This window comes from Sebastes umbrosus, chromosome 10 (assembly GCF_015220745.1).
Source record: "Sebastes umbrosus isolate fSebUmb1 chromosome 10, fSebUmb1.pri, whole genome shotgun sequence".
In the NCBI taxonomy this organism is placed as follows: domain Eukaryota; kingdom Metazoa; phylum Chordata; class Actinopteri; order Perciformes; family Sebastidae; genus Sebastes; species Sebastes umbrosus.
This window is the reverse complement of record NC_051278.1, coordinates 4,367,580-4,393,873: the sequence shown is the minus strand read 5'-3', so window position 1 is coordinate 4,393,873 and position 26,294 is coordinate 4,367,580. Positions and strand designations below refer to the sequence as shown.

At 39.7% G+C, this 26,294-nt stretch overlaps 1 protein-coding gene across 1 annotated transcript; it reads left to right on the top strand.

Annotated features, from left to right (window-relative positions):
* The first annotated feature begins 8,543 nt into the window (after positions 1 to 8,543).
* On the top strand, positions 8,544 to 26,294 carry LOC119495542 (high-affinity choline transporter 1-like). Its single transcript, XM_037782151.1, has 8 exons — positions 8,544 to 8,834; positions 9,564 to 9,677; positions 12,956 to 13,111; positions 17,270 to 17,418; positions 19,126 to 19,269; positions 21,107 to 21,260; positions 22,749 to 22,966; positions 25,006 to 26,294. The coding sequence occupies exons 1-8, from the start codon at positions 8,651 to 8,653 to the stop codon at positions 25,555 to 25,557; spliced, it is 1,671 nt and encodes a 556-aa protein (XP_037638079.1). The 5' UTR covers positions 8,544 to 8,650; the 3' UTR covers positions 25,558 to 26,294.

Sequence of the window (26,294 nt, the reverse complement as noted above, 5' to 3'; positions counted from 1 at the left end):
GATACCAGTATCTTCTCTATAACTTTAAAACTGAGCCCGCTACAACCTAAAAATCACAAGTTGCGTTAATGCGTTAAATTAGATGCATTAAAATGGATTTGTGTTAACTTTGACAGCCCTAGTTTTTTTTTAAATCCGCTTTCCTAGTGTTTTATGAGGAAGGAATTTGAAGACACACACGATGTGTTTTGGTGAGAAACACTGATTGTAAATATAACTTTGGTTTGTTTATAAGAAAACTCCACGGAGCACCTTTAAGTTTCATTTAAACCAGTGTTTGACACACTGAAACGGACACGGACAGATTCACACACTCAAAATGAAAAAAAGTTGTGAAACATGTCAAACTGTCTCGGTGCCACTGGGATGCTGGCTCGTAATCTAAAGTACTTTTGTAATCTGAAGAATGTGAAACTGAGACGTCCCACGAGCACCGAAGGTGTCGGCTTCAGTGTGTGTGACAAGTGAACGAGTGAACAGCGTCTCCTGTAGTGGCACACTTACAGAAGAATAGATGAGGCTACGGTCGGCCAATATATAAACAGCTGTTTGTGTTGTTGACAGCGTCGGTCAGACACATGAGTATCTCATGGCCGCTGGCACGCGAGGAGCGAACTCATAAACAACGGAAGGAAAACATACAGTAGCAGACAGCATCTGCAATTATACAACCAGCAACACTCATTGTGAATGACCAGTAGGACCCCATGCAGAATAGAAATAGTTTTAATTATGAGATTAAAGGAAGGATTAAAACAATATGCCAGATTTATAAATGCGAAATTAAAGATCTCCAACTTTGCCTCAAGAATCGAGATTTTATTTCTTAACTTGCTAAAAGTTGAGCTACAAAAAAGATTGTTTAAATTTAATTTTTCAATGAAATTTATTCAGGAGGACATCGTCTGAGACAGTGACACTGAACTCTCACTTTTAAACCCTCCTTTTAGGCCAAATATCTATTGACTACTTCACACTATGTACTCTTATCCTGGTGAGAAAGCTCCATGAAGTGATATTTACGCCATCAAGTGACGGAAAATATATTATACCTGATGGAGGCTGAGTGCACTCATTGTAAGTTATTTTGGACAAAGGTGTCTGCCAAGTGAATATCAGGTAAAATTATTTATTAGAAATAACGTCATTATTCTACATAAAGCTTCACTTTAAAGGGCGGCTCCATCTGCGTTCTTTTTCAAATGAAAAAGTCAACACTGAGTAAATGTTAGCTATGCTAAGTTTGGAAATAACTGAAAGGGTTAGTTTAGATTTTTTTAAGTGAAGGTTGGTGTACGTATACTCCCGTGTTCTGAACCCTTTCTGACAGGGAACTGAAGCCGTTATATCGCTGTCTTCAAAGCCCCCAGACTCCATTCATAAAAACAGTAATTTTACCTCTCAGAACAGGGGAGTTTCTGGTCTACCGCTGCATCGATCGGTTCGTTTTTTTGTGTTATTGTGTGACTTTCGGATATGCCGGTACTCCCGTCTGCTTCCCGACACTGGGAGCACGCCGACTGAACGCCATCTAAGTTACTGTATGTGATGTTAATACACTGACTATAATTCAATTCAATTTATTTTTATGTAGCGTCAAATCGTCAAATCGTAACAGAAGTTATCTTAAGACGCTTTTCATATAGAGCAGGTCTAGACTGTACTCTACAAGTTACAGAAACCCAACTAGAGATCCCCCCAGGTGCAACAGTGGCAAGAAAAAACTCCCCTTTAACGGGTAGAAACCTTGGGCAAAACCAGCCTCTGGGTGGGCGGCCATCTGCCTCGATTATTACTAGTACTATTACAGTAATCTTCAACCTTCTTCAGGCACCCGACGGCGTGAACGTGAGAATCTTTTCATCTTTACTCTCTGACACTAAAACCCGAAACATGAAAGTGGACTATAAGGATGTATATACTGTATATACTGTAAATGTAGCAGCGTCATCATGCAGGAAATAGTATTTTGATGCTAAAACATAAAATGTGAATGTTGAGATTTGAACACCACTGGGAAGATACAGGACGATATAAAAGAAATTAAATAATGGACCCACCCTTTGAGGCATAAATAGAAAACATTTAATAAATATTAAATAATCAAAGACGATTTCATGAAAAAAGTATTTCATTGCAAGTTTTCCGGACTGGTTTTATACAGCTAACTACAGATAACTGCTATTTAATGAAAGTCCAACATCATTCTAATGTTAATGTTAAATATAAATCAACCAAAACTGTGAATTTGCTCCGACAGGACTCATACTGTGTCAGCCAACCGGCTCGTCTGACACGTAGAGACACAAAGCTTCGCCGTTAAGTAGTTGAGCTGTGGGGGGAACTGTAAAATACGCTAAACCCCCCTCGGCTCTTTTCAGTCGTCCTTCACAGACGATGTGTTCAGGCCCGGCTACAGTTGACCTGTGACCAGCAGGGTGTTCACAGATACCGAGTACACAGCTATTGTTTCTGTGGAAAGGCCCAGGCATGTTGCTTTGCATCATGGGAAAAACAGCATGATGTTAGCGGTGGTGCGGTCTGAATAATCTGCAGACAAAATGAATCCTGTAGATTCTGTGTTTACGCTCATCTCATGTTCATATTTCTTATGTTAGCCGATATCTTTTTTACATTTGTGTCTCTAAATGATGTTGCCTTTTGTTCTTAGAATTGTCTGTATAGTTAACACAGTATACTGTATACAGTATGTATATACAGTATATATATAAATATGTCTCTGCAGTTGGAGTGGCAGTCCGACCTTCCCCCAGCTCAGCGACTGAGAGACCACATCAGTTCCTCCACACTGGGACAGAAATAGAAGCCCTTGTACATTGCAATGCAAACCAAAACAACGGAGTGTGTGCTGAGACTGAAGACTTATTTTTAAGTGAGGCGACAATACAGTCTGGCTAGGAAAGGGTTTCCTGAGGAGAAACGTCTGAACACATACAGTAAGAGAGCATAGAACTAATCCTTCATGGTTTTCACTAGACAGTGACAGAAGTTGTTAAGCAGCGGCCGTGTTAAATGGTGAAAATGTGAATTATTTATTAATACGGAAAAAAAATGAATGGGAGACGAAAGGATCCATTCTTATTGTTCTCCCTTTTTCTTTCAACTCCATTCACGTGTCGCCTTTGTTTCACTCATATCTACATATTTATTGTGGCCTTTACACTTCTACATTTTTTATTTTGCCAATCTTCTTTCTTTGTGCGTAGGTTTATTTTTTTCTTCTTATATATATCCATGGGGTTTTTTTGTGTGTTTTTATAGAAGTATAGGAGTATGAGTCGTCCCAAGGCAGCCCCTTGTTTAAGTTAAAATATAGTTTTATTGCTTTGAAAAAAATTATAATGAAAAAATTTAGTTGAATAAATAAGTATAAGTAAATAACTATATACTGTATATATTATATATATATATATATATACTGCATATATATACAGTATTTATACAGTATATATATATATATTTATGTATGTATATGTATATATGTATGTATATATATATATATATATATACTGTATATATATGTATGTGTGTGAATGTATATATGTATGTATGTATGTATATTTACATACATACATACATATATACAGTATATTTACATACATAAAAAAGTTACTTTGAAGTTACAGTAGTGATGTTTGCAATTTCTGTACTTAGGTTACGTTGTTTACTTACGTGTTTTACTTAGTTTGCGTACTTATTTTAAGCCCAACCAGGACGTTTTTCCTAAACCTAACTAAGTGGTTTTGTTGTCTAAACCAGTGATTCTCAAAGTAGGGTCCGGGGACCCCCAGGAGTCCAGGGACACTCTGTCGGGGGGTCCACAAAGTAATTTGCTATAAATTATAAAATTGTGCTCTATCATTAAATAGAGCATATCTACAGATGGGGTCCATTTGCACCAATAAAACAAGCATATTGTGTATCGTATTGTAGCTTTGGGCAAACAGAAACTCTGATATGATTGTGACACACAGCAAAAAGTTAATTATACTAACGTTACTGAACGTCAGCTGTAGACTGGTAAATCTAAATATCTGGATTTATTAGGACTATGTCAGTCTTGCTACTGTTCATTTTCTGAATGCTTTTAAGATCAATTACTTGATGTATAAAATGCGTTATCATAACAGGCAGAAATGTCCTTAAAATGTTGTGCAATTTATACCCATGAGATTGGTTTGATATGTGTATATTATATATATATATATATATATATACATATGGAAGTTGCTAACAGGTAGGTGTAGCCTATATATGGAGGGACTGTAACTAAAAGGAACTTTCTATTTTCTACTACCTTTCCAGAAAAAAGGTAGTAAATGGACCTTGAGTTAAGACAGTTTTAAGGCTCTTTGTTATGTCATAATTATCACTTCTTTGCAAATATAAATCATCCACTGACGAAAAAAAATCACTGTTGTTTAGTAGATGCACTTCCAGCACTAACCTTGCTCCGCTGAACACTTCACAATAAAAGACCCCCCGTGTTTCACCAGCTTAATGCTTTTAATGTGAAGCAGCAGCAGCAGCAGCAGGAAGTGTTGGGTGAAATCAACACAAGCGGTAATAAAAATAACAGTAGGCCTATTTTTAGGCTGCATACTTTCTGTGAATCCCTCCTGCCTGTCAAGGCTATTTGGATCCTGCTGGAGAGGAAGGACCGCTACCCTAAAAATGAAAACTAGCCGATATAGGAGTAATAATATCTGAATGTAACATTAACCCTCAACTACCAACATATTTCACAAACGAGGTCAACCGACTGAGCCGTTCCTGGAGAGCCCCGGAATAAACTACTGGAGGAAATGCTATTAAAGCTGAAGTAGGCGAGATTGGAGCAAATATGATTAAAAAAAAGTTATTTTTATGAAATATATCGGGAAAGTAGTACACCGGTGTCCTCCGGTGTCCTCTCCTCCGGTGTCCTCCAGTGTCCTCCGGTGTCCTACGGTGCTCTTAACGGCATCTGCAAGATTTCACAGACCAGAGGTAAACAACCAGTCAGAGCTGATCTGAGGTCTGCCATCTATGAGAGCCGGCTGTCAATCACTCGTGAACTCCGACTAAACAGTCAAACTAGACAGCGCTGATCAAATATGAATCAATATTATGTTACGTTAATGCCTATTTCTCTCCTCAAATGTTCTCAGGATCATCTTGTAGTGCACGGTTTAGCTGTAAAATGAGAACGTTTTTTGACGCCGCCGCCATTGTGAAATCTGTTGAAGGAACGCCAAGTTCTGGTCACATGACCGGAGCACAGCCGATAGGAACGCTCTCTCAATGAAATGACCTGTGATTGGTCAAAGTCTCCCGTCACGAGCTAGATTTTTTAAAAACTGAAAACAGAGCCATGAGGAGGTGCAGAAGTCTAGTTATCTCTCAGAACACTTATATTACAATATGCTGAAAGGTTATTATGGAATTTCTGCCCAATGATGCCAAAAATATACTGCCTACTGCCACTTTAATGCATGTTACTAACGACGCTGACCTTCCCCAGAGTGTTTGTGCTGTCTGGTCTCACAGGTATCCATGGATCAGGGTTACACCCGGATCGAGGTTACAACTGTAAATTATAGAGTACGGTCTAAGTACAGTCTAAACCTGCTCTGTATGAAAAGCATCTTGAGATAACTTCTGCTAGGATTTGTTGATATATAAATAAATTGAATTGAAACAATAAAAAGATCAGAGCAAAGTTCAGAGTCGGCTGATTGCCGTGCTGATTATTAATAATAATTAAAAGATTTTTTAGAGCCTAAGTCAAACTTGAGGCACAATTTTGTTAAATGTACAAGGAGCGTAATTTTCCCCAAAATTCTGCCTCCACGGGTCGGTTGTGACACCTTGTTCTATTTGAACACTTTATATTTACAATGTCACATGTTCACACGTTTCTTTGAGAAAAAGAAAACATTTGTAAAATTATTATATTTTCATAAATTAACTATAGCCTTCACGTCAGTGGCACCTATCAGCTCAATGCGGTTGCCATGGCGACATGTAGTCTATCAAGAATCCACTGATGGTGGGAGGTCAGGGAGGTGGATGGGTCAAACAAACACCAGACTTTCAATATATACGTGTATATACTGTATTTATCATTGTATTTATTATTATTACTTATTTATTTATTTTATTTATTTTATTTATTTTATTTATTTTATTTATTTTATTTATTTTATTTTATTTTATTTTTATTTATTTTATTGAATGTATCTTAACCCATGGCAAAGGAAGCTTTTAAGTGTATGTATGTCTGTGAAGTGTGCGTGTCTGTGAAGCCAAAGACAAATTTTCCACGCAAGTGGACAATAAAGATGTCTATTATATATATATATATATATGTGTGTGTGCTCACGACTGACACAACACGGTTTGAGCGTCACAGCGTGCAGCGCCCAAGTCGGGCTTTGCTCGACGCTGCGAAAAGCTGTCGTGGCGAAACTGATGAATATTAGTTTATACTAAAGGAGGGGAGGGAATTATTCAGTTTTCTGTCCTGAGAATTAAAAGTCAAATTAAAAGTTTAACATAAAAAATACTGTTGCAGTGTACTTTTTATTTTGTTATTTTCCCCCCGGCTTTGGTTTGAAATTCCTCCCTATTGTTGAGGTCTCATATTGGCAAGCATGGTGGTGGGGGGGGGCTCCAAATCAGAATTTCACCTCTAGGGCACCAGAAGGTCTAGAGCCGGCCCTGTTCTCTGATTCTACCTTGGAGCAGCAGCATGTACCCAAACACATTAAATTAAACTGCATCCATATTTGTCCTTTATTATGTTTCCTGAGGAATTAATTCACCCAGATCATCTTAATGAACTCCTGCTTTGTGATAACTTGATGTGTGCTGTGATTTTCCGCTTGTCTGCCCTACAGACTAAACAAAGGTGACATTTACACCCAGTGGAGGCCGTTTTTTTTTATTCTCTCTCCACCTGGCAGCAGCTCGCACGCATGCGCATTGAGTAATGGACAGCATTGGTGGTGCTGCGGTGGGAGTCTCATGTCCTCAAGTGAGCGTTATTTATTTTAAATAAAATTATAATCATGCCAGTAATCCCCATCATCAGTAATCCTTTTTTTTGTGTGTTGCGTAACACTTCCGTTCCTGTCCACATAACATAAAGGCTGCATGGAGACAGACAGGTTGTGAATGAGGGTATGTGAAGGTCACCCGCATACCCTTATATATATAGGCTGCATATAGACACACACACATTCCACGCTGCTGTATAGTTAATAGATGTTAGATAGATATCATGTGAGTGTGTGTTTCAATATATCCTTGATGCAATATACACCTCAAGTGCAACCTTGTTTACATTTTATTTACCCTAACCTCTGTTTACATTACATCTATTTTTATATTTTATACTTCTAGTGTAACACTTCTGTTTATATTTATTTATTACATCTACTTTACCTGTTTTATTTGTCTTATTATAACTGTGTGTGTTTTTACCTGTAATATGTTTTATCTGCCTCGTTTAGTCTTGTCAAGTATTTGTTTTTAAGCACAGACCAGAAGTGGCAACTGTGAATCTCGTTGTATTTAATACGATGACAATAAAGCTTTCTATTCTATTCTATTCTATTATATATATTTATTTACATTCTAAATGTGTCCCAGTTTATGACTGGTTGCAGTGTATGTGAATGTCATCAGCTGAGAGGAAGTACACATGGACCCAAGCTGTTGCCTAGCAATGCAATTCCGTTGCAATTCTGTCAAAATGCGCTAAAATGGAGCGTTTCAGACAGAGGGTAAATACAGGTATATTCAGGCTGACATTATGAGGAAAATAAAGTTTTTTTGAACATTACAGCATGTAAACATGTTCTAGTAGAAACACAAAATACAAGTATGAACCTGAAAATGAGCACAATGTGGGACCTTTAAAGGGACTGTTTGTAACTTTTTAAGCGTATAAATGCACCGGGTCGGGTTCCCATGCGCGCTCGCGTGTGGCCGTAGTCTCTCCTCCTCTACCTGCCTGCCTTCACTCACACACCGCGCGCGTTCTCGCTGTCAACACTAGGATCAGCATTGATTCATGGAGAGACCTTCGTCTGGTCAGCTAACATTACTGCCAAGCAGCTGAAATATAGAGTGATATTGTGGTTTTAGCTGACGTGTGTTGCCTCACTGTATTGAGCAATGCTCGTTCATGCCTATGTAGAGCGAGCAAGTGCGAGCATGCTGACTTTCATTGACTTAACGACCACAGGTGTCGCTGTTAACAAGACATTTCTGATTGTTACAAATAGTCCCTTTAAATATTGAATTTAAAATGCTGATTAGCATTAGACATACTGGGCAATATGGATGCACATCTAAATAATATGTTTTAAGATGAGAAAATAAAGATGTCCTGAAGCAACGGATAATAGATCTCAGAAAAAGAGGTAAATATCATGTGCGTGTCTGCGTGTCTGTGTTTCACCTTGACGGCTGTCTGCTGCAGGATGTGCAGTTCCAGGCGCGTCCTCTGCGCGGTGGAGCATTTCCTCCTCCTCCTCCTCCTGCAGCAGCAGAGAGGGATGTGTGTGCGTGTATCAGTCAGTCAGAGTCAGGCAGCCCGGCAACACGTTCGGTCCTTCAGTCGCAATCCTGCAGCCTCATCATGGCTCTCAACATCCCCGGCGTAGCCGTTATGATGTTCTTCTACCTGCTGGTGCTCGGGATCGGAATCTGGGCCTCGTTCAAGTCCAAGAGGGAGGCCAAAAAGACCCAGGGGGATAAGACGGAGATGGCTCTGCTGGGCAACCGAGGCATCAACCTGGTGGTCGGCATCTTCACCATGACAGGCGAGTACAGAGAGCTGCAGTGGATATATAATGATATATGTAACAGGCGACAACAGAACAGGAAGTCATCTTGCTCTGCTGCATGTGCTTAGTGGAAAAAAAAAAAAAAAAAGATGGCTTATTATATCAAATGCTTCATCATCATTAAGCCGATTTATTCTGACTTACATCCAGAAAAATCAAGAAGAAAATGTTCATCTATTTTTTTATGAATCCTGACATCACAATGTCAAGGCTGCTGGTGATTATATAAATAGGATTCTGGATACAATAACAGGTGGTGAAACAATAGAAACGTTTTTAAAAAAAAACAGGATGTTAGAAATAAGCTGAGTCAATGTAAAATAAAACAAAAGAGGAAATGGGTCATTTGATTTTTTTCATCCTAATGCATGTGTTACATATTGTGGCCTAGGATGATGATGATGAGGCTCAGCCTGAGCTCACATGATGAAACAACTTTCAGGATATGGAAAGTAATTGGTTATTGGATTTACAGTAAATTCCAGTTTGAATGTGATATCTCTCTTATTAAAGTTGCAGTAGACAGGCTGGTTGCTATAGAGCCCTTAAGGTGATATTTTTTTAATCTTGTATAAGATATCAGATAGATCACCTTACAGGACGCCAGAGGCCTCCGTAGATTCCTGTTCTCAGGTTACAAGACAGTAGGCAGTGAGTCAATCCTTCCTGCTTCTGCCCGGCATGTGAATCTGTTTGTGTGAACAGCTACGTGGGTCGGTGGTGGATTCATCGTGGGCACAGCGGAGGCAGTGTACAACCCCTCCATGGGACTGATCTGGGCCGTGATGCCGATCGCAGCAACCATGTGCTTCATCATCGGTGAGGTTTCATTTCAGTGTCAGTAACAGGAACAGGTAGAGCGGAGCACTTCAGGGTCACTGGTTTCATCTTGTACAGTGGCCCCATGAGGCTGTTACACTCATTACACACCACACCGGATGGATATAAATGGACTTTGTTATTCTTGGATCCTTATCATCAGCAGGGCAAAAATGTAAGGTTTGTCCTGAGGGTGGACTCTCCTTATTAGGACAACAACAGCATCTGCTATTGGTTCAAATAATTAAAAGGGACAGTGTGTAGGACAGTGTGTAGGATTTAGTGACATCTAGAGGTGTGGTTGCAGATTGCAACCTTCTCCAGTCCCCCTCCGCTCCTCCCTTTACAAGATGGTGGTAACGTGAGCTGCTGAGTGAAGAACCGTGGTAATGCTGTTGGCCTCACTCAGAGGTCATCTATACATTAATAACGCCACTCTACGTGCCCTCAAATGAAACTCAGGGGCTCAGATTTACAACATGGGAAGTCATGTACGTGATATGCTTGAAGGTCAAGTCCTGAGAACACCCCTGCTAAGCAACGGCAATATTAACGTTACTGTCAGCATATAGAAGCCTGAGAGGATAACAATTTAGCAAGCTTGGCGGGTTTTTAGTGACGGTTGTGACGTGTTTTTGGTGAGTTTTTTAGTGTCGTGCTTTTTAGTGAGTTTTTTTTAGTGACGTGTTTTTTTAGTGACATTTGTGAAGTGTTTTTTAGTAATGTGTTTTCTTAGTGACGGTTGTGACGTGTTTTTCAGTGACGTTTTTTTAGTGACGTTTGTGACGTGTTTTTCACTGATGTTTTTTTAGTGACGTTTGTGACGTGTTTTTTAGTGACAGATGGTACCTGTTTTTCACTGATGTTTTTTTAGTGACGTTTTTTGGTAACATTTGTTACGTGTTTTTTCAGTGACGTTTGTGACATGTTTTTTAGTGACATGTTTTTGTGACTTATTTTTTTTTGGTGATGTTTGTGACTTATTTTTTAGTGACGTAAGAAAGTGGGTCACATAATGCAGTGAATGCAAAGGCATAATGACAGGAAAAGGATGAGGCCATTGGGAATATCAACATTTTCCTCAGTTATATTATAAAACTACAAAGAATTACAAAATACGACTAAAATTACAATATATTCACTTATTATGCACAGAAAAATTACCTTCCATGGCCTCGTCCATTTCTGACAACGTCAACAAACACGTCACGACTCGTGAACTCGGAGCTTTCAGAAACTTTCCACTCGTGAGGTTGTGAATACGACAAGAGGGGGGCGTTTATATGACATATAGAACACGACCCCATTTGAAGGCACCATAAGGAGCAATAGAAGTCAGACGGTGGCTGGCGGTACCACGGTTTAACACTCTGCAGCTCACATTGAGCGTGTCGGAGAACTGCGGTGGCCTTCAGGGTGACGTAAAAGAGCCAGTGTTTGGTTTGTCTGTTCTGGGCTACTGTAGAAACATGGCGGAGCAACATGGCGGACTCCGTGAAGAGGACCCGCTCCCTATGAAGATATGAAGGACTCATTCTAAGCTAACAGCTGGTTATACACTAACGAAGATTATATTACATTTCTGCTAATAGATCCCCTAAATGTTACACACTGTTCCTTTAAAACAACCTACCTTTACGTTTTCCTGACAAGTGACCTCTTGTGGTTGTGTGAATAATGTCCTCTCTGAGAAGCAAAGGCAGGTGCAGGACTCTGGTCGGGACCGCTTCAAATGGGGTCAAGTCCGAGTCTAAAAGACAAACAAACGAAACAGAAATGCTGCATTATTTGCTTAAATAATGTTTATAACTGAGAAAAACATATAATTATATGGCACAATTGTACAAGGTAACTATACAAGTATGATATCTTTCCACATATTTGTGCATACAACTTCACACCTTGGGCAAGAAAGCCCAAAAAAGAAAAAAGATAAACGCCTTTCTTGCTTTTGGCGTGTCATCTGTACGCCAAGTAGTCTGTACTGACTGTAATGTAAATGCATCCGTGTGAAAATGTTACGCTCAGAGTTAGTGACGTATAATAAAAAGAGAGAGAGACTGCTGATGGTGGGAGGGAAGGGAGGTGGATGGGTCCAACAAACATAAGACTTTAGACCAGGAGACCGCTGTTTGTGTTGTTGAGTTATTTTGAAGTGACGTAAGTGACGTGTTTTTAGTGACGGGGTTGTGATGTGTTTTATGTGACGGTTGTGGCGTGTTTTTAGTGACGATTGTGACGTGTTGGAAGACATGTTGCCTGTTGACGCCTAAATCTAAAAGGTTCAGGACATCTCAGACTTGTCAGCTCTACGCTGTCAAATTTGGTTGAGCTTTGCAAATTAAATGAACGTGTTGTACTACATGAAAGCATGATAGTTTTCTTATTGGACTATTTACTGTAGGCTACTGTTATCTCTGTATCTTAACTGGAGAATCCGAACTACTCTAGTGCTACTTAATGTTTACAGTATATGGATTCCCTTTCTCTGGAAATTACTGAAAGGCCTCCTGGGAAATGTAGGAAATCACTTACTAAAGTAGAAGTAGACAAGGCAGGTTAAGAGAAATTGTTTTTCCCAAAACAGTACACTATAGCCCTTTGTCATACATTAACTCCTGAAATGCATCCGAGTGTACAGTAACAACACATGAGGATGGATTTTTCTCTTGAATACGAAAACACTCAGGTTGTGTGATATCTTCATATCAGTGGAAACACAGCTTCCCTTATGTCTGGAGATTAGCAGAGAAAAACAGCATTCCTCTTCCACATGAAAGTCACATGAGAAAAAGAAAGATTTATCCTCTTATACCCTGATGAATGTACGCTGAAATCAATGTGGTTACACATAACAGTGACACAGTTTGTTTTTCACTGCGATTGTATATTCAATATGTTTGACTAATAGCCAAGGTTTTTATTGTGAAAGGGTTTTATTGTGCAGTTGGGCTTTATGAAATAAAACATTAAGAGGAAAAAGAGCAGAGGGCACCATACCACTCAGGAAATCACATATTTAAAGTGTGTGTTATCTTTTAAGCTGTCATAGCTGGATCACGAGACGAGATGCATCAGCATCTGAGTGGCTCACCACTTCTGCTAAACAGTTTCCTGTGGAAACAGCTGAAACTAAAGGGGACATTTAAAGGGAATAGTAAAAGGAAATCTAATTCAAGTGTTTTACTATAAATTAGGAAGCTTATCATAAATTTAAATGTCAAAACCCATACAGCCAATGAATCTAAATCTTCCTGTTTCTCTGTCCCGTCTTTGAGGTGGCCTGTTCTTCGCCGAGCCGATGAGAAACAATAAATACGTGACCATGATGGATCCGTTCCAGATCAAATATGGAAAAGTACCGGCGGCCGCTCTGTCTCTGGCTTCACTCGTATCAGAGATTATGTGGGTAACAGGAACACTCATAGGATTAGGTAAGACTCTCTCTATGTGTGGGTGTGATGCATCTGATACTTGTGTGTTGACCCTGGCAGCGGAGCAGCTGTTGATCGCAGCTCTTTGCCGAGGTGTTGAGTGAAACACAAGCCTTTGTCTAATTGTACGGTTGGTCTGAAATAACTCGGAGACCAAGACCTCAAATCACACCAGTAACCTCGGGAGTGATAAGTCCGAGGTAGTCATACGGTAAATAAACATGCGCAGAAAATCAAGTCACGTTTAAGGCATTAATCTGCTTATGTTATGTGTTTATGTAAATAGTATCTGCTAATGTTGTTATTTAATATTTAAAACCACCGCATCATTACTTCATAATTTAAGGATAATTTATCTCTCATTTCTGATGTACTTTGATGCAGGGGTGCAAAAGCCCGGACACACCGAGCCAACGTTTGGTCGTCGGACAGTTTGGGGCCGTCGCTGAGCGTTAGTCAGCCTAGTTTTTGCGGTGTCCCGCTCTAGTCTGCCCCGTGTCTGAGGTTTTTCCAGCCGATTCAGCATGTTGAAGCAAGCCACACACGACTTGTATATCCGCCGTCCTCTGTCTTCCTGTTTTCCTTTTTGAATGATGAACACAGACTACCGCCGCCTGCTGGTGGAGTTATTGCCTCTCAAGCAGGCGTAGAACGTACGTGCTAACCGGCCGTCAGCTGTAGTCTTTGTGGTGTGTTCGATTGCAACTTGTCGGCTAAGACAAAGGAGAAGTGAGGCGACGTAACAGCCGACCTTCATCGCCGACGTCGGCTTGGTGTGCTTGCTTGAGTATCGCCATGTTCTGTGTTACTGTATCGATTCTCAAAAACACTATAGATTTTTAAGCTAATAGTTTAGATTAAGTCAGTGAATACTGTATTTCATTTGCAAAGATGATGGTGTGTTCTTTATACTTTACTTTCCTAAAATTAGATTTAAATATCGCAATATATCGCCTTGCTTACAGTATCGCGATATATTGAATCGTAACCCCCGTATCATGATACGTATCGTATCGCCCGATTCCTGCCAATACACAGCCCTGCTTACAATGCTCGAAGTGGAAATAAATAAGTGCCAGTACTCGTCTTATTCACATGTTGGCGCGTGTGTATCGGCTGGTATCTTATTCCTATTTATTCATTATTTCTTTAAGCATGTTATACTGTGTCAGTCATGATCAGCTGTGATTTTATTGCTATATTATTATACTTGGGCTATATGTATCTCCTATTGGAGCCTATAGTATAGTCGGGTATCATTGAGGATGCTCCTACATATTATACAGAGACACATCCTGAATTTCTACAGTGAATAAAAGATATTTTGAGATACTGGGTTTGGGGCTCCTCCCTCAAGAACATTTGAAGGTTTTTGACTTAAAACTATGCAATTTTACATCATTTTGGACCATTATTATTATTATTATTAGTTAAATGATTATTTTATTATTTATCTTAGCCTTGTCTAAACATTTAATTCTTCTGGAAATGTTTGCCTTAAAAGAACAGATTCAGAAAACATAAATATAAATAATGTTTCATTATTTATATTTGTTCACAAATAAAACAAGAAAGTTATGACAAACAGTTCACTAATTATTTTACAAAAAGGATGTGAACATTGTGTATTGATAAATTACAGCAGCGTCATACTCAACCCTCCCACCCCCGTGTTGTTCATACGGCTTATGATGCGCGGCCACAAATATGCTGGCGCTGCACTGTTATTAATCCCTCAGAGAACCTGTTACAGAGAGGGCAGAGAACAGTACCGGCAGCTTGAGAGAAGTAGCAGTACGCCGATGAGTAAAATGTAGAAGTGCCGGTATTGCGTACCAGTGATTACCGGCCCATTTGGAGCACTGTCTATTTACTGATGTTTTTACCATGATGGTTGTAACGGGCCTAAATATGGTCCTAAATAATAATAACATCAAGTAAATCTTTCATCTTGCCATAAAGGATTCTGCCAAAGTAAACCGGCTTAGCAAGTTCCTGTTACATAAGAAAGCGAGTGGTGCTTATACCGTATCAGGTGAATTGATAACAAAACTATGCCATTTAAAGAGACCTGAGGGTGTGAATCTGTGTGATTTAGTTATATGCAAACAATCCTTTAGCAAACTATTTAAATGAGGATTAGATAGCCAAATCCTGTCTCGCCCATCCCGTCAAACCCAGGTTCCTTTTGTCCTCACTCCACCTCACAAGGTAGAGCACTAATGCTCCTGTGAACAAGAGTTGGTGGCTGTATATCTGTCCAAATCTCCAAAGAAAGCAGGTTTCAAGTGTTAATTCTTGAGCAAATAAACTTGTAAATTCTATAGAGAATATATAGATTGTGACGTTATATCTCACTTTATCTTATCTTAAGGTTAGAAAATAAGTTCAGGTGACACGTCAAGGTTAGTTAAACATTGAGAGCGTTGGTGTTTTAGCGTTTTAACACGGCTGTGACGGTCAATATTAGAGTTTCACATCCTCATAAGACGGTGCAATATTTGCCAGGACCGTGCAAAGCAGCATTATAGAGCATGTTTATTATATAACAGAATAGACTGCTAAAGAAATGAGTCCTAAAACCTGGAAACGAGTCAGCGTTTTAGCACTTCCTCTTCCCTCGTCTGGAAGTCAATGTTGTTTTTTTGAATGGTGTTTAGTAGGGCTGTCAGTCGATTAAAATATTGGATCGTGATTAATTGCAAATTAATCACATATTTTTCATCTGTTCAAAATGTACCTTAAAGGGAGATTTGTTAAGTATTTAATACTCTTATCAACATGGGAGTGGACAAATATGCTGCTTTATGCAAATGTATATATATATTTATTACTGGAAATCAATTAACAACACAAAACAATGACAGATATTGTCTAGAAACCCTCACAGGTACTGCATTTAGCATAAAACAATATGCTCAAATCATAACATGGCAAACAGCAGCCCAACAGGCAACAACAGCTGTCAGTGTGTCAGTGTGCTGACTTGACTATGACTTGCCCCAAACTGCATGTGATTATCATAAAGTGGGCATGTCTGTAAAGGGGAGACTCGTGGGTACTCATAGAACCCATTTACATTCACTGATCTGGAGGTCAGAGGTCAAGGGACCCCTTTGAAAATGGACATGACAGTTTTTCCTCACCTAAATTTAGCCTCCTTCCCGACAAGCTAGTATGACATGGTTGGTACCAATGGATTCCTTAGGTTTTTTAGTCTCGTATGATACCAGTATCTTAAAACTGATCCCACTACAACCTCAAAATCTCAAGTTGCGTTAAAGAAATTAGTGGCATTAAAACAAACTGCGTTAACACGTTATTATTAACTTGTAGGAGACAGAGCTGCTTCTGACTATCGTCTCTGTTTAGAATAGTAAACTGTAAACCATGCCAGTTTTTAGCCTAATTTGGAGCGTTATTTAACCTCCTTCATAACTGAGCCTGCTACAACCTAATAATCACAAGTTGTGTTAATGCGTTAAAGACATTAGTGGCATTAAAACTAATTTACATTAGTGCGTTATTATCACGTTAACTTTGACAGCCCTAGTTTATAGTTAGATATCTGAAATAAGGTCTGTGGTTAACACCAGCTGAAGAGATTTTAACTTTTTGTTCTACGATATAAAATAAGTGAATTTGGAAGCCTTTAGGCGGCTGCTAACAAATGAGACTACTAAACATCATCATGCCGACTCGACCACCTTTACAGCCTCGTTGATAATACTCGCCTTCATGCGACCGTGGTGTAGTTCGTTTATAACCCAACGTTAGCTTCTTACTTCTGGCGAATGCATTCACACTTCAAAAATCATAAATTGGTGTTCATTTGTGGAGATTATATTGCTGAAAAAAGCGTGTAAGTATCATAAACGTTTGTTTACCACGGAGCTTATTTCCTACAATAATCCACAACCCAATAAAACAATCCCATTAGTGGAGGGAACCAGGGCGATTATCACTTCCTGTTGGACCACAAAAAGACGTCATCCCTGCAGCGCTCTATATGTAGCATAACATTTAACTTCATTTAACTGTTTTAACCTTTCTTGGTTTTACTGCGCTGTACCACTAAGTCAAATTAACTTGGCGAATAAAGCGATTTTGTCTGAAATGCGTGAATGTTTATGTCACTAATGCATGTGCATTTAACAGGTGTAACTATGAGTGTGATCCTGAATTTGTCCTACACTGTGAGCATCTGGATTTCTGCTGCCGTGGCCATCACCTACACCCTGATGGGGGGTCTCTACTCGGTGGCCTACACGGACATCATTCAGCTCGTCCTCATTTTCATCAGCTTGGTGAGTTTCTTACAGGTCATGGATTTTTAAGAAAAACTCGAGGAACAGCTTAACATATTTTGCTCTGCGTCTGAGACCCATGTTGACCTCGGAGCTACTGTATAGCCAGGAGTTGTTTAGCCAAGTTTAGCATAAAGTCTGGAAAGCAGGAGGGAAACCGCTGGTCTGGCTCTGTTTAAAGTCCAGAAATAGGCCCAGCAAGACCTCTAAAACTCAGTAATTGACATGTTGTGTCTCGTTTCTTTAAACAGAAATGTAAAAACAGCAATTTGTGGTTTTAACGTACTGGAACTATTTCTTAACGAACGGCATCCACCCGCCTTATACGTCTGTGGCTCTGCTCAATCTGCCTGGCATCATCATCAAGTCGTTCAGCAACTTCCTCTCAAACCACAATTTGTCTTTCTAGCATTTCTATTTGTGAAAACCAGACGCGTGATAAATTCGAAACTCAGAGCAAATCTATGATTGAAGGACGGCCTCCACGCGGCTCGCAACATGGCGACGGCTGAGCTGGCGGTCGGGACGGCGTCAAAGAACGTATATTGATAAGAAGTGAAAGTCAATTCTGTAGTTCCAGCAGCAGAGCTATGCTTCCGCCATTTTGGACTGAAAGTGACTACCGGACGCCAGTAAAACATCCGCCTACAAAGAGCCGTACAAAAGTAAAACTAAATTATTTATATTGTAATGTCATATATAATATCTCTACTGAAATGTCCAGTGTTGAACAATAAAACATTTATAAATATGCATACCATTATAACTATTTACTTATTTATTTATTAAACTTTTTGCCCGGCTGCCTCCCAGAGGAGCATAAAGTGAGAGATGGACATAAATGGAAGTTAGCACATATTTTGAGAGCGATCTCTCAAACTTTTTCATGTCAAGGATCCAAAATGGAAGAGGTTGTGTCCTGTGCTTTTTGCCCTGCGTGTTAGTAAATATCCTACAACTCCATTAAATTCTGTTGATGTCATGGTACTAGCGCTACTAGCTACTGGCCGATAGCCGGTTGTTTGGGAACCGAGACGTTAATACATTCACCACGGTACAGGCTTACAGCATACAGCCCATGGGTGTATTATAAGATAATAAAAGTGATGAATTACAGCCAGTATATCCATTATTACAGCTAGCAGGAAGCTGGCAGAACCAGATATGTCATATGCAGGGCGGTGCATCCCGTCGGTCTGATGACCGTTCAGTATGTCGAGGAAAATAACTCTGGATTCAGCTATTAGTTCATTTTACTACTTTTAGGACATAATGATTTAAATGAGGGCTATGTAAGTATTCCTACTGGGAAGTTGATTTATATCCTCTGATTTACAGACCATTCCAAAATGGTGACAATAGAATAGATATAATTTAGTTTTACTTGTGTACGGCTCTTTGTAGGCGGACGTTTTACTGATGTACGGTAGTCGCTTTCAGTCCAAAATGTCCGAAGCGTAGCTCTGCTGCTGGACGCTGATGTTGCAATGGAATGAACAATTGAATTTCAATTTTTAGCAATATACGTTCTTTGTGTGAATATTGGTCTGTCTGTATAAGTTAAAGCGTAGTCAACCCCCTGTGTTGCAGATACAGTAAATAAACATCTCTTTGGGTGAACTGAGCGAAGAATAAAATGTAGTTTTGAGATGAACTTTATTGAGCACATATCGTCTTTGTGAGCTGAACTTTGCTGTTGTTTCTCAGTGGCTGTGCGTTCCCTTCGCTCTGATGGGCCCCGCTGTGTTGGACATCACTGAGACGGCCTACAACTCCACCTTCCAGTCTCCGTGGGTCGGCACTCTGGAGGCGGACCGAGCCTGGAGGTGGATCGATAACTTTCTGCTGCTGGTGAGACTGGAAGGTTTTCTCATGAAAGATTCACTGGTGTGTTAAAGGTGACGCTGATTTAAGGTGAAGGATGTCCTCTGCCTCGCTGTTTGGGCAGCGTATCAAGTTTCAGATTGGACTGGAGCGGATCCAAAATATGTTTCTTTTTTTTTTGCGCAGATTATATCTTCTTTCTTTCAATAGACCGTGATCTGTCTTGTGCAATGAAGTGCTCTGCAGGCGTTACACAAACACTCTCCTTAAGTTTCATCTTTGCATGTGAATTCCTCCACTTGAGGTACTTTTACAGCTAGCTAACGTTTTCTAAATCTACACTGCGCTGAGGTCTGCTGTTTGGTCATGACACTCATCATGTATAAAGAGATCTAGCTACATCTGTTAATAAGCTTGTGAGGAGGAGACTTTATCTCCCAGCAGTCCTGAGAGCTCTTCAGGAGGTGGAGGTTTAGAGGTGGAGGTTTAGAGGTTGAGGTTTAGAGGTTGAGGTAGGGATGATCGAGCTTTGTGCCTCTTGTGTTTTATTACATTCAGGTCATTCGTTTCGCTAAAAGATTATTTTCCAGTTTTGAGGGGATTTCCAGTTTCCTCAAACACTCTTCTGTTCACCCGAATCAACAAAATATGTTGTCTGTTGTTTCCTGGTTTACTTTTCTAAACAGAGACGACAGCCAGAAGCAGCTCTGTCTCCTACAACTTAATAATAACGTGTTAACGCAAATTTGTTTTAACGCCACTAATTTCTTTAACGCATTAACGCAACTTGAGATTTTGAGGTTGTAGTGGGATCAGTTTTAAGATACTGGTATTACACAAGACTAAAAAACCTAAGGAATCCATTGGTACCAACCATGTCATACTAGCTTGTCGGGAAGGAGGCTAAATTTAGGCGAGGAAAAGCTGTCGTGGCCATTTTCAAAGGGGTCCCTTGACCTCTGACCTCCAGATATGTGACTGAAAATGGGTTCTATGGGTACCCACAAGTCTCCCCTTTACAGACATGCCCACTTCATGATGATCACATGCAGTTTGGGGTCAAGTCATTGTCAAGTCAGCACACTGACACACTGACAGCTGTTGTTGCCTGTTGGGCTGCAGTTGACATGTTATGATTGGAGCATATTGTTTTATGCTAAATGCAGTACCTGTGAGGGTTTCTGGACAATATCTGTCATAGTTTTGTGTTGTTAATTGATTTCCAATAATGAATATATACATACATTTTGCATAAAGCAGCATTTTGCCCACTCCCATGTTGATAAGAGTGTTAAATACTTGACAAATCTCCCTTTAAGGTGCGATTAACTATTTTAATCGATTGACAGCCCCATACAACGAAAATGCCAAAATTTAGTGTACGTTTGGAGCTTCATTTAACCTCCTTCACGTCAAGCTACTGTGACATTGTTGGTACCAATGGATTCTTTAGGTTTTATAGCTTCATATAATACCAGTATCTTCACTCTCACTTTAAAACTGAGCCCCTTACAACCTCAAAATCACAAGTTGCATTAGAGAAATTAGTGGCGTTAAAACAAATTTGCGAATAGCGCGTTAACTTTGACAGCTCTAGTCTTTTGTCTTGTTTCAATTTACAACATCAACAACGTGTTTAAAAACTTTGACCGTCATCTGGGAGAAATTATGTTTCCCTCCAAATGTAGTTGAGAACAGTTTAGTTGTATGGGAACCTAATTTTGTAGGAGACAAGGTTGCCAGAAGTGACACATAAATATAGATGAGGACACGAGATAATAAAACCTTTGAACGACTGATACCCTGCTGCTGTGATACAACAGACTCTGAGACTCTCCATCCGTTTGTCCTCCATCTCTCAAAGGGTTTGGGGAACTTGGGCCTGCAGAACTTCCACCAGAGGACGCTGTCCGCGGCTTCCTCGTCTACAGCCAAGATCACCTGCTTCGCCGCTGCTTTCATCGTTCCCACGCTTGGCATCCCTCCCATACTCCTCGGGGCGGCGGCTGCATCAACAAGTACGGTTCAGGAACAGAGAATAAAACTGTTTAAACTTATAAAGACAATACAATAAAAAACAGTGACTGTCCAGCTTACTCTGAAAGGAAGTGCCTGGTATAGGACGGCAGTCTGGAAAACATCCGAGGCACTCTGTGAATTAAAAATCCTTTAAGACCTACGACACGACACCACACCACACCACACCACACGACACGACACGACACGACACGACACGACACGACACGACACGACACGACACGACACGACACACTTCATTGTCCCCTTGGGGAAATTTGTCTCGTCACATGTAAACAGAGAAACACATACCAATGTAAACCACAAACAACATATATTGCACAAGACCTGCATAAAAACAACATATAAAAGAGATAAAGATAAGAACACCATGACACTATTGCACAACCCTACAGCCTCAAGAAGCATTATTTAACATTTTAAAAAGAAAATTAGAAAAGACATGGATAACACCAACGTGTTTCGACTAAAGAAGACTTACTTCCTTTTCTGTTTTTTAGCTTACTTTACCTTTTTCATTTTACTTATCTTATTTACTCATTTTACTAAATGTATCTTATTTAATTGTTATTATATTAGGCACTCGTGCTAGAAATAGTATTTTTTTATTTTATACACTTGAACTTTTTTTTGAGAAATCTCTGGCACAATAATTAATTAATTAATTAATAAAGTTCTATCTTATCTTATTTTACTTGTTGAGTTGAAACACACACACACACTCTGATGAAGACTTGTTGTTGTCCCTTTTTTTTTTTTGACTACTTGCACCTGTTTTTTTAATTCAACATTTCCGAGTTTCCTGACCCAATGCAGCACTCACAATGTTTTCTTCCTTATCCAATTTTAATTTGACACTTTACATTAGCTAAAAAACACGTCAACCTTCACTTTTACCGTGTGACCGACTCCGTTTAGTTTCTTTTAACGATTATTTTCACTGTCGATTAATCTGTTAATTATTTTCTCGGTTAATCGATTCGTTTTTTGGTCTATAAAATGTTGATCAGTTTCTCCCAAAGCCCAAGATGACATCCTGAAGTGTCTCAAAGATATTCAGTTTACAGTCATAGAGGAGTAAAGAAAACAGAAAATATTCACATTTAACAAGTTGGAATCATAGAATTTTTTTTTCCTCAAACTGAATAATCATTTAATAGTTGACAACAACTCGATTAAGTGTTGCAGCTCTATTTCATTACGCAATTAAAGTCTGAAGAGAATGAAATGTATTAAAATAACAACTAAACTGAATCACATTAAACGTTGTGCCGAGTAGGGTGTAAGATTTCAGATTTGCTAAACGATACTGAATCTTTAGTCTCATCTAAATCTAAACAACAGAACTAGATTCAGGAAAATATTAAGCGTCTCAGTTTCACTCAGATTTAAATAAAAAAGGAGGATTTACCTTGAAAAATACATTTTTTAACTCTTGTTTGTGTTTCTTCTCTTTCCACTCGTCTCAGACTGGAACTTGACTTCTTATGGTTCTCCCTCTCCATTTGAGCGCGGGGAAGCGGGACTCGTCCTGCCCATCGTCCTGCAGCACCTCACCCCAACCTACATCTCCATCATCGGCATCGGGGCGGTGGCCGCCGCTGTGATGTCATCCACCGACTCCGCCTTACTGTCTGCAGCCTCCATCTTCACCGCCAACATCTATAGGAACATCATGAGGCCACAGGTGAGGAAGAAGATCCAATCAGACTCTTTCACATTAAAGACAGAGTATAGATTTAACAACGTGTGTGCTGAACTATGTACTATCTACTTGCTATCTACTAGGGGTAAATGAATTTACCTACTGTATCATCTTTTATTGTTTTAGTCTGAGTAACTTGACGTCATATCCGTTACGTATCCGTCAACCAAAACAAACCGCAGCGAGCCGAAACAACAAAGTAGAAAACGTCGGAGGGTCCGCGTGGATACGACCTGCACCCTCACATGTTAAATACTACACATCCAGTAAAGGATGGAAACACTTTGGGTTTCACACATTGACAGGAAAAGCAGAGCTAGACATCACGGCTAAAGCTGCATGCTAACTCTGTCACGGACAGGAAACGTTATCGTATCGCGGTAACGTGCGGTCGAGCCGGCCGTCGCTGTCATCTCCGTGGTCAAATGGGCCGACACTACGACTGTAGAGCACCAATATACTGACATTTATGTTAAATACATTGAAACGGCCCCGATGGAGCTGACCATGGATGGATAAAGAGAACGGAGCTGACGGGAGAGCTAGAGACCACCTTGGAGAAGTTAGAGGAAGTATACACGTGGGACTACGTCCTGTTTTCAAAATAAGGTGTTAAAAAAGGGAACTGTATATACAAAATATATATATGGACATAAGATTGATTGGATTATATTCACCAGAAGTATAAAACATCACATGTCCCTTATAAATTAAAAATAAAATACCACTTATTTGTGAGGGAAAAAAATTAATTCCTGACAAGGGATGATATATTTGACTTCAGGACATCTCTGACTACATACACGCTGAAAATCAAACATTTTTACTGTATTAATTTAGAGATTTTCCAAAGTAAAAGTCCCTAGAAGCAGGGTCTGAAATGAACTTTTTTCACTTCCTGCCACCGTGGCAGGTAAGTATTTTTTTTTGTATGCCACTCAGAAATTGTATCTGCCACTTTTGAAATCTGTGCAATAAATGAAGGAATAACATTTTAGATCTGATGTCATTCAATGCTTGATATATTTTACATAGAAAACATATACATGTTAAATTACAGTGTTTGAATTACATCGTAGCTTACGGGAGCCCTATTTTTTGGGGGTGCGAGGGTACTGTTCACAGTACTGTACTTTGTTATTGTCATCTATAGTGGTTATTTGCATAAAATCACACAATTCAAATGATTCTGATTATTTAAATATTTGCTCTGATTGCAATTAGAAGTTTTAATGATGTATTATAATCTGTTTAGTGTTGGAATGTTACACAGGCCATGATTCCTTCTCTAATATCTATTTTATATTTCTGTCAAATCATCCCCTTCAAACAACTGGATTTATTTAAGTTTCTCGCCAAAAATTACATTTTACGAGATTACTTTTGAATACATCATGGTAACGTTATAATTTACCTTCGCCCGATAGTCATTTTTACTGAACAGAGCATGAACGCAACATAATATAACTCTACGAAACCTCCGTTAACGTTAGTTGCTCCGTTATTTAACCAAGCAGGTCTGTGCTGCCCACCGGCTGCTAACAGGTAGCGTTACTAACTCTCTTCCTGCTGATTTCAACAAGATTTATTGTTCACAGTGCAGCTTTATCAGGGAAAAGGGTTGCTTCCTCTCAGTTTTAGTATTAGTAGTTTTGAGCACTTTATTTCCTCTCCACCTTGGCTCCGGTCCCAAGCAAACTGAAACAGCATGCGTATGAGTCATTGTGCAGCGTAACTGTTGGAAAGTATTGAGGAGGAATCGATAGTCACGAAGGCATTAGATGCTAAGGAATCAGACAACTAGGAACCGATTCTCTATTCCCATCTCTAGCGTTTTCCCTGCTTGCCAAAGTGGCGGATGTCCTGACGATTTTACCCGCTATTGCTAAAATCGCAATACATATCTAATTGGCACCCAAGTATCATGATAGTATTGAATCAGGAGATAGGTGAATCGTCCCAGCCCTACTACTTACCGGGGCATCAGAAGAAGACTCTGACAGTTGTTTTGGTTCCTCCAGGCGTCGGAGCAGGAGATCCAGTGGGTGATCAAGATCTCGGTGGTGGTGGTGGGCCTGGCCGGAACGTCTCTCACCTTCCTGGACAACAGCGTCCTGATGATCTGGATGCTTCGATCCGACCTCACCTACACCCTCATGCTGCCGCAGCTCGTCTGCGTGCTCTTCTTCAAAATCTCCAACGGCTATGGCGCCGTCCTGGGCTGCGTGGTGGGCGTGCTGCTGCGTGTTTTGTGCGGGGAGCCCTTGCTCGGGATACCGACCATTCTCAAATTCCCAGGATGCACCCTGGTCAATGGCGTTTACGTCCAGCGCTCCCCGATCAGGACCATCTGCATGCTGTCTGCTTTGGCGGCCATCTTGTTGTTCTCCTACCTGGCGTCTCTGCTCTTCAACAGAGACGTGATTCCTGAGAAATGGGACTTTTTTAATGTGAAGGCTCAGTACTCGATACAACCACAAGCTGACGTCAAATCCGAAACTAAGGACGAGAGCTTCAAAGAACAAAATGAGAACAATGAAGTATGTGAACCGATGTTAGAATCAACATGTTAAGTAAGAAACCTCATTTAAAATGCATTTTTATACATTTTACATCAGTAAGAACTGGTTTAAGAACACATGTATGTAATGTGTAATGACATAATTTTAACAGTACAATATATTTTGAATTTTTGTATACTTTTATATACAGCATAAATGGGAAAAACACATCACACCTATGCTCTTTGTTATTATAAGAGCATAGCATTTTATTTACATTTTGTTTTCTTTGATGATTGTAAGACGATAAACCCCTGGGCACAAATGTAAAACATGTAAAACGCCCTCCCCCCCGATCCCATTCACCAGGAACGCAACGTTCCTTATGTAACCATACGTACCTCATGCAACGGTTTGAATGATATCTTACTGAAAGTTATTTTTCGCTTTTTGTGCGTTTTCGTACGAATGTCCAGCAACACGTGTCCATTTCTGTTCGTTACATGCATACAGTCTTTTCAAAATAAGCTTGGCGTTACGTGAAGCTACGGAAGTTATATGACAAATAAATCAACGTTAGGGTTAAAAAAAAAATACGGAAGTGACGTTACTTAAGTACGGAAGTTGCGTGACAAATAAGTCAACGTTTGGGTTATAATAACCTCAAAAGTGACGTTACTTAAGTACGGAAGTTACGTGAGAAATAAATCAACGTTGGGGTTAAAAAAAAAACTACAGAAGTGGTGTTACTAAAGTATGGAAGTTCCGTGAAAAATAAATCAACGTTAGGGTAAAAAAACAACAACAAC

Coding starts and splice junctions, on each gene's coding strand:
- LOC119495542 (XM_037782151.1), top strand. CDS start 8,651: ATGGCTCTCAACATCCCCGGCGTAGCCGTTATGATGTTCTTCTACCTG. Junction 9,678..12,955: donor AACCATGTGCTTCATCATCG/GTGAGGTTTCAT, acceptor CCCGTCTTTGAG/GTGGCCTGTTCTTCGCCGAG. Junction 17,419..19,125: donor TCCTCATTTTCATCAGCTTG/GTGAGTTTCTTA, acceptor GTTGTTTCTCAG/TGGCTGTGCGTTCCCTTCGC.